Here is a 9552-nt window from a genome sequence, read left to right on the forward strand (position 1 = left end):
GGGGGGGTCAACATACTGCGTGATACGCATGACGGGCTTGCAGCCAAAGAAAAAGTCCAAATCTTTGCTGGATTTCTTTCAGCTAATGAACAAGGGTAGAAACTAACGTAGTAGGTCTTTCCTAACTGGCGAGCAGTGTCAAGAAAGCTAAATCAGGGGATACCTGTGTTGATCACCTGCAGGGTCTCCAATTGCTCTCTCTCGTGAACATCATCACCTACTTTCACGAGGATGCGTGGCTGGCCGGAAAGGAGGGCGGTCGTCGCGCAGCAATGTCTTGGGGGACAGGAGGGGGGGGGTCAGATGCAGAACTCTACCTCTGTGGCCGACAACCGCTTGTCTCCATTCTCACTCCCAACGCCCGAGTCGGAATCCTTCTTGCTGGAGTGGACGTCATCGGTACTGAGTTCATTTGGGAGAAAAGGAACACTTAAACGTTCACACCATGACACAGCAACCTATAGTCTAACAATGCCTTGGCATTTTTTCTTATGAAAATGGCCATTAGAAGGCAACATAACAAACTGACCAGCTGCGGAAGATCTGGGTGCTACAGCAGAGGGTGGTGAAGACACCAGATGATGCCTAACGATCAGAAAGAACAACTGGGGTCTTAAAGACAGGAGTAGGGATCAGATGACCAGCAAGAGGCAGGAATGGGGAGCGTCCTCTGGATCCTGGATCCCTGCGCAGGGACCCTTCCAGGATCCAGAAGGCCGTCAGAGGAGCAGCAGCAGAATCAAGAGGAGGAGCATGGAACAGAATGAGGGACTTCCCAACCCAGGAGCAAGTTAGGAGGAGCGCTTGCTTTTCTCGAGGAGGCCGACTTGTGGAGTGGGGTGCCTCTGGGTACTTATTGGACTTGCTGACCCGTGGAAAGCCTTCAGGCTGAGGCTTATAGGACTGGGGTAGGGTGCCTCTGGGCACTTACTTCAGGGAGCTGGGTTTGCTGACAGCGCAAAGCGTGAGCTGAATGCTGACGGCTGAAGTCTATCGCAGAGTGGTATGCCCCTTGGAGCATTTATTAGCAGACCTGAAACTCTGTAACATGTTCTGGTAAACAACTATACCCTGAGCTAAGCATTTCTCATTGACATGATACTTGTTAACTTCCTTAATAAACCTTTCATCATGAAGTCTGCCTGTGAGTTTCTGGATAGCCACTGCAATGGCTCTTCGGATGCAAAGTGAAATGGAGACTATTACTTAAGTTATTTCATCTGCTTTCAGAAGGAATAGGGTCTGGGGTCTTAAAACAAATTGTCATGTAAATGAAGCATCATCCACTACGTCCACATAGAAGTATGGCAGCCTGTGTGATGCAAGGTCTGTGAAGAATAAAATACAAATCCCAAAGAGGGAAGAGTATCAGTGTTTAAATGCTGAGCACCTGGTTTGCAAAAGGCTCTGCAGGGCAGTGGAAGCCCAAAATTCATCGGCAGGGTTCCCAGCATGGATTAAGCCTCCACTGAATTCCCTCTGACCATAATCTAGCGAAGTGAACAGCTTTGCCATCTGAGAGACCAGAGTGAAGTCCATCATGGCAGATGTAGTTAGGTTAAAACGTAACACGGTAGCATGTAATCTCCCTTTCGGTCCATTTCAAAGTGGTTTAAGTTTTTAACACTTTCTTGCTTTCCTTGTGATGAAGTTTTTCTGCTTTGTCTCCCACTTGTGTTGCTTGTTTGTTCTTCGTGTTTTTTGCTTCTTTTTTCCCAAGTGAGAAAAGTATTGTAATCGAGGTGCTTTAACAGGAAGGCATTCGGCTGCGTGATCTATAGGGTTACTGTGGGGCAGAATCAAGGTGTCGGCAGGGTGTTGGCTTTCTCGGAGGAGGTCCTTCCTCTGGAGACACACACCAGAGTAGGTCTCACGGGTCAGCACACACAGGAGGAAGCTCAACGCGCTGGAGCAGCACAGCGACTCAGGTACAGCAACGGTGTGCGGGAGGGAGAAAGGCGCCCGGTGTGCGGGAGGGAGAAGGCGCCACCGGGCAGTGCCGCATTCAACTGTGCATAGGGGTCCCGGGAATCAGAAATTCTTCCGCAATACCTCAGCCCGGCCGGCCACGAGAGCAGGAGAGAGCCCCTGGGAGAAGAACAGGAGAGCCCCCTGGAACGAGGACTGGGAAGAGCTCTGTGCTTTGCGTTTTGGGTGACTTTCTGCCTATGAAATCCAGGAGAGGGAAATCTATACAGATATTACCTGGATGGATGGTTATCTCGGCACCTGGCAGGGGAGGTTGCGGAAAATAGGGAGCGAACAGCAATGAGAACAAGAAGGGAGAAAATGTTCTGAAACTGATTGTGGTGACAATTGTACAGCTCTTCTTACTATGACTGATAATATATTAAGTTGCATGGTATGTAAATTCTATGCCAATAAAATTATTTTAAAAAAATTTAGTCCAGCATTCAAGAAAATTACGATATGCGCCTAATGATAATCAGATGTTTATACACCTAGATAAACACCAGGTGTTGCTTCCTGTGGTGTCTGTGTCAGGGGATCGGGGAGAGCTAAGCTCCACAGGGTTTTCGGTAATGGGTTTTTCGGAGGTAAAATATAGGTTTTTCTTCTGAGAGAAAGTAGAAAAGAAAATCTGTTTTCAGAGTTTTGTGTCTATGGGCACTCACCAAGAAGCCCTACCCTGAGAAATCAAATCATTTTACCAAATCAATACACTTGGGGGGGATGCCGGAGGGAGGGGAAGAAAGAGAAGCTGATTTCAAGGGTAAAAGTAGAAAGAAAACATTTTGGAAATGTTGACGGCAGCATATGTACATATGTGCTTAATACAACTGAATGATGGACTCTTGTAAAATTTGTAAGAGCTCCCCAAGAAAATGATTAATTTAAAAAAATCAATAAACTAGGTAAGTGCTTTCCCCACTTCTTACATGTGGTTACTTTCCATAGCTCTGTACAATTTTCATTCAGTGGTAAAGTAAACTTAACATTTCTTATAAAAATATGCTAAGCATGCTATAAAAGTAACGCTTGGGTAGGGTGAGATTTTAAGCCCCCTGGCTTAGCAAACTGTATGGAAAAGGTTTCTGCAGTAACGACTCTTCAAGAAGACCCTGGTTTCTACCAGCCAGCTCAGTGTGGGGATTTTCTTTTCTGAAAACTCAAGGCCCAACTGCCACAGAGAGCTCAAGGGCCTGCAAAAAGATGCCAGCGCTTCCACGCTACACAGGAAATGCCGGAGACTATGCACTCTCTCTTACAATTACAATAATATTAATAAAAAGCTGTACTTTTGGGGGCAGTGTTCCAGAGGCAAATTAAAAATGAATAATAATTATAAACAGCCATGCATGAGCTTATGATGACTTTAATTGGTAAGCAAATGCATTTATAGTACAGTTCATATTTATATGCATATAAGTATATACAGCTGCATACATCTGAGGGGCCTTGGAAAATTTCAAGGAAAAACTCCATTACCTTTCAATTCCATTTCTCCACAAGCTTTATGAAGCTTCTTTGTATATATGTATATCTATGCCACACACACACAAACACAACTCAATGCTATCAAGTCCACTCCCGCTTCATAGTAACCTACTCTCCTAAAGATTTATCATCTCAGAAACCTACAGGACTGTCCTATCCTGTCCCACAGGTTTGCTATGACACACATACAGAGGCACATACAAATAAAGGTACTCAGGGAGGATGTGGGATTAAGAGAGGGGAGATAAGAATGAACAAATGCAATGTTTTGAGAAACGATGTACAAATGCGCTTTACACAATTGATGTGTGTATGGATTGGGATAACAGTTGTATGAACCCCTAATAAAATGCTAAAAAATAAATAAATCAATCAATCAATAAAATAAAAAAAAAAAATAAAGAATGAACAAATGCAAAAGGATGACTCACAGCAATAATTTTCTTTTACCTCTCGAGTTATTGCAAACCCAAGTAACAGATTTGAGTGGGTGGAGGGATGCACATGGGTTGTTTTAGATACCCGGAGGTCACTCAACCCGGCAAGGCACAAGCCTAAGACAATTTTAAACAGGGGCTTCAAGGGCTGGGCTCACCTGTCCTCCACGTGCTGGTGTGAAGGTGGCCGGTCCATGGCGTGAAGATAGAAGGAGTCGGCGGTCTTCATCTGGCAAGCTTGTATGCTCAGATACTTGAATATATGCACTTTGCCTTTGATGCAAATCTATTGAGAAATTAAAATACCTCTTTACCTTTAAAGGGCAAAACACCCCTACCCACCAGGTATTATCCTTTTCATTTCAAGCAGCCCCACAGCCACCCACAAGCAGTCTGACCTCTCCCAAACACAGTAAGTTAAGGAAGGAAAATCAAACCGCGAACCTTGAGGAGCGGCAGAGTGTGGGCAACGCAACCTTTCACGAGATTGGTTTCTCTGTTTCAAGGTTTCAGGGACCAGTCCAGTTCATTGGGCTTTTTTTATTAAATCCTTTTATTGGGGGCTCATACAATTCTCATCACCATCCATCCATCCATCCATCCACCCATCCGTCCATCCATCCATCCATCCATCCATCCATCCATCCATCCACCCACCCATCCACCCACCGTGTCAAGCACATATGTATATTCGCTGCCCTCATCATTCTCAAAACATTTGCCCTCCACCTCAGCCCTTAATATCCGTTGCTCATTTTCCCCCTCCCTCCCGACGCCCTCCCTCATGAACCCTTCATAATTCACAACTTATTATAGTTTTGTCATAAGTTACACTGTCCGACGGCTCCCGCCGCCCTCTTCTCTGCTGTCCATCCCCCAGGGAGGCGGCAATACCTAGATTCTTGTAATTGGGTTCCCCCTTTCTACCCCACATTCCCTTCACCTGCCAGGCATCGCCCCTCTCACCACTGGTCCTGAAGGAGTCATCTGCCCTGGATTCCCTGTGTTTCCAGTTGCTATCTGTACCAATGTACATCCTCTGGTCTAGCCAGATTTGTGGAGTTCAGTGCTTCTACCCCCTCTGCATAGTGCCTGATGTCTTAAAAGCTTGCAAGAAGCTACCCAAGGTATTAACAATTGGTGTGTCTATTCAAGGGCAGCAGTAGAAGAAAGGAGGATCAGGAATGGGATTAGCCACACACATGGAAATTTGTGGCTAACTGCCTCCTAAGCCTTGAAACCAGAAGAACTGGTTGGTGTCCGGCTACATTTTCAATTTCGATCAAAGCTCAGATGTACAAATGTGCTTGACACAACCGATGTCGGATTGTTATGAGAGCTGTAAGAGCGCCCAATGAAATGATTTATACAAAAAAGATAAGACGCTATGTAAGAATCCTGATTAAAGGTGGGTGTGTGTGTGTGTGCAAAAATGAATTTGAAACTCTCCTAGACTTTAGGGAATTATTAAATCTGGATGAACCCTGAAACTATTTTCCTGAGAGTATCTTCAAACCTTAACCCAAAAATGTGCCCCAAAGTCTTCTTTCAACTCGACAGTTAAATATTGCCTTTCTTGAGCACTCTACTCATTTAAAAATGACCCAGGTTCCCTGAAAGTAAGACATCCCCCGAAAATAAGACCTACCTAGTTTTGCCTCTCGCTGAAATATAAGGCATCCCTCTGAAAATAAGACCTCCCCGAAAATAAGGCCCCTGGAAGCTACTGTAACTCTAGACTCTGGACCGTAGCAGTGGTGCCCACCGGCGCAGCTCACTGTTGGCCGCAGCGCAGCTGGAGCAGACAGGAAGTGCGAGGTCTCTTTTAATAAAGCAATAAACAATAAACGTGTACCGTATTCTTCTTCATGGAAAAATAAGACATCCCCTGAAAATAAGACCTAGTGCATCTTTGGGAGTAAAAATTAATATAAGACACTGTCTTATATTCGGGGAAACAGGGTATCTGATCAAATTGACAACAACTCAGGTCTGATCACGCGCTGAGACAGTTATGTCAGCAGCCGAGGGGAAATTTGGCTGAAGGGGTTGAGAACGAGAATGGTGGTGACACTTTAAAACGTGTTCAATGTCACAGTGTTGCCTGCGTAGGAACTATTCGATTCGTATATATCTTGCATGCGTTTTTAACAAGAAGAAGAAAAAATAGTAACTTAGGGACCCATTTCCTCCAATTCTCCTTCGCACAGGAAAACTCTAGAAGGTTTTCTCACGTGTGACCGTTACAGAAGCAGAGCGCCGGTCCTTTCTTCTAACGTGCTGCTGCGTGGGCCAAACTGCCAGCCTTCCCGTTAGTAGTTGAGGTACACACTAGTTGTGCCAGCCTCCTGGGGTGCTGTGAAAGTTCTTAACATGGCTCTTCTGCACAAGTCTCTAACTCTCTCCAAATAATTGAGTGTGACGCGGACTATGGGGTGTGTGTAACACTAAGAGATGGGATTAGCCAGTTTCATGACCATCCTCCACAAGGGTGGGGGAGGGCCATCTGTGATGAGCCATCTTTGAAGGGGTAGTAGAGAGAACTCCTGAGGACTTTGAAGAGCATGTTTAATAGCTGGGCCTGAAGTGGCAGAGGCCCTGAGACCAGATGTATCGCAGACTGCGGCAAGGAGACTCGGTGCCAAGATGATGAGAGCCTTTCTCCTTATCTGGCCTGCGACGATGGGCCTGTGGGACAGCGTGAAGGTGAGCTGGCTTCCTGGCCCACAGAAGTAAAGGCCAAGGGACCATGTGTGCCGAAAGTCTGAGACCAGAGAGGGCTTGGCTGCTGGCTGAGGACACCCACGTCCGTTTCCTTACCGTTTGCTAATCCTGATTTGTGGTACCCTATTGACTTCATTGTACTGTGTGGCTATTGCTATGAATTATTGAGGCCAGCACAGATGTAGACCCGCAGGGGAGGAACTGCTGGTGTGGAAACAGGTAGAGGGCCGAGTGGGGCGTCCTATCTGAGCCCCGCCTCGCGGCAAAGATAAAGCCAGAAGAGATCACATCCATCTGGCCCTGCATTGCCATTTATTGCACCGTGACCCTCATAAAAGATGATATACTCTTATTTTCAAACCCATAAGGAAATAAGGCTTTTAAAAAATACTACAGGTGTGATAAGTTGGTAAATGACTTCAAAGTAAAATGTAAAACTTTACATAACTCATCACCGGATAGCCATCATTGTGTTTTCTCCACAAACTGCGATGGAATGCCATCTCTAAATAACCAGTAATCGTCCTTTGAAATGTTTAAACTTTATTTCCCCTCCAGCATTATAATACAGAATACAGTCGATCTTCATTATTTATTTGCACATGCCATTATTTGTGGATCGGCCCACTCATTAAAATGTATTTGTAACTCCAGAATCCATAATCCTGACTCTATCCAAGCAGTGGAACGTCTGAGGTGCCCCATGCACACATCCCTAGCCAAGTTAAATGCTGGGATTTGATGTCGAAAACCACACAGTGCACGCAGATTCATCAAAGGTTTGTGCTTTGTGTATATGCGGCTTATCCAATCAGCAGGGTATCCAAGTCCTGGCTCTGGGGTGCAGCTTAAAGGCTCCTGCTAGCGCAGCTCTGCAAACACCTTGTTCTAAGGATTCTCACCTGTGCAGGAGGCGACTGCAAAGGGTTATTCTCCAGCAGTAACACTTGCAGCTGCTTCATCTCCCGGAAGCAAATGGGAATCGCCAGCACTTTATTGCAGGAAAAGTCAAACTTTACCAAGGGAAGATCTACTAGTTCTAAGAGAAGCAAAATAAGAAAACAAAATGAAGTTCAGCAGACAAGATTAAACAGCTGTGGATTCAAACAGGCAACCATCTAAGTAAGGCCTCAACTAAGTCCACCTGGAAGAAGCACGCGAGCCTGTGTGATCCAAGGATGATGATAACAAAAGCCAAACATGATGGGAAGTCTCAGAGTTTAAATTGGGAGCACCCAATTTGCAGAAAGCTATGAAGGACAGTGAACGCCCAACATGCACCTGCAGAGAATGGAGTCAGCTTAGGGCTCTGGCAGACCCCTTCTGGCCACCAGCGAGCCACTTGAACAGCTTGACCACCGATTATGGTGGCTGGAACTGCGACCGCCCTCTTGACCCAATCTGAATTTGTTCTAGCCTGAAATATTTCTTGCTTGTTCCACAACAAAAATCTCTTCTGGAGCTTTTTAAATATTGCCGGTTGTCTTTTCTTTCTTTCTTACTCTCTTAATCTTTATGTTATTATTTTCTTTCTGTTTCATTTTGTTCTTATTTTTTATCGTTTCTGTGAGGTTTCCCAGATTATGAAGCACAGAGTGAGCGGATACACAGAGACAACAACTGACGCAATGACTTATCGGGGACAGGGGTGGGGAATTGGGGAGCCAACAATGAAGGTGAGGGGGGGATCAGTAGAACCTATTGTGATGACGTGTATACGACTCTTTTAAAAAATGACTTAACTATGGAAGGGCACGGTTTGTGAATTTTATATAAATACTAGTTTTAAAAAGAAATTAAACAGCTAACCATTAAACATAATGTTCTGCTCATCAGGAAAAATATCTGCCACCTTAACCACAAACAAGACATAGATGCTGAATCCTCGGTGCGTGCCTATAGCACTTGCCACCGCCGAGGGCAGAGCTTTTTCACCACAAGGGCACTACTTCTCAATGGCTGCCGTCCCGTGAGGGCGCGACAAGTCTGCTGTCCAAGAAGCCCTCCCGCCACGTCCCCAGCCAGAGCAGCAGCATCTGGATGACGTAGGACACGCGTACGTTCTACCTTCAGACTGTCTGCAAGCAGTCCTTGCTAGCAGATCACCAACAAGCTAATGACAGGACAATGCTTACCTCTTCAGTGGATTCGAACTAGTTAGACTAAATATGTTCGTGATTTTTAACCGTGCTTTTAAAAGCCAACACAATGTACATGATGGTCTCACAGGCCCTATCGTTCTGATTTCCTGACTTTCTTTTTACTTGACTGCTTTTGAAAGTCCTCTATCGCCTCGCACACAAGACAGAACGTTATATTTAGTTTAGAATCCCCACCCAGTGGCACAGTAAACACTCAGTAATTTCAAGCATTCAAACCAACCCTGGCAGCTGCTGGGAGGGAAGGCCAATGCATTCCACAGAGCAAAGAGGGGCTGAGCAATGCCAGACGGCGAAGGGGATGCTGGGAGGGCCAGGAAGATCGCAGACCGAGGGACCAGAGCAGGGTCCCTCCGCACCCCTTTCGGTATGGGACCAGGGAGGTCGTTCTAGGGCTCAAGAAGTTCAAAAGCAGAGGAAGGTGCCCATGCCGTGGACCCACTGCCAGTTCTGATTCACATGACCCTCCAGGGGAGGACAGAACGGCCGCGGCGGACGGGTTTCTGATGCTGCCCATCTTTTTCTTCTTCTTCTTCTTTTAATTTAGACCCCAGATCATTATCAATCTTAATTTTTTATTCTTTTTTTTTCAGTGAGTCAGTGAGGCAGTGAGACAGTGAGACAGTGAGTGAGTGAGAGTGAGGCAGTGAGTGAATGAGTGAGACAGTGAGAGAGTGAGGCAGTGTGAGAGTGAGGCAGTGAGAGAGTGAGAGAGTGAGGCAGTGAGAGAGTGAGGCAGTGAGACAGTGAGACAGTGAGTGAGTGAGAGTGAG

The 9552-nt window shown here is 45.8% G+C and overlaps 1 protein-coding gene across 1 annotated transcript in view; it reads right to left on the bottom strand.

The window, feature by feature from the left end:
• LRCH1 (leucine rich repeats and calponin homology domain containing 1) overlaps nt 1–9552 on the bottom strand; it is a 157589-nt gene that overhangs the window by 68544 nt on the left and 79493 nt on the right. Inside the window, exons 5-7 of the mRNA XM_045289058.1 lie at nt 7523–7659; nt 4055–4182; nt 318–402 (exon numbers count right to left, since the gene is read on the bottom strand). Of these exons, the coding sequence (XP_045144993.1) occupies nt 318–402; nt 4055–4182; nt 7523–7659 (350 nt within the window). The remainder of the gene's footprint in view (nt 1–317; nt 403–4054; nt 4183–7522; nt 7660–9552) is intronic.

Source organism: Echinops telfairi, unplaced genomic scaffold (assembly GCF_000313985.2).
Source record: "Echinops telfairi isolate 266 unplaced genomic scaffold, ASM31398v2 ScPeMD7_24;HRSCAF=84, whole genome shotgun sequence".
Lineage (NCBI taxonomy): Eukaryota > Metazoa > Chordata > Mammalia > Afrosoricida > Tenrecidae > Echinops > Echinops telfairi.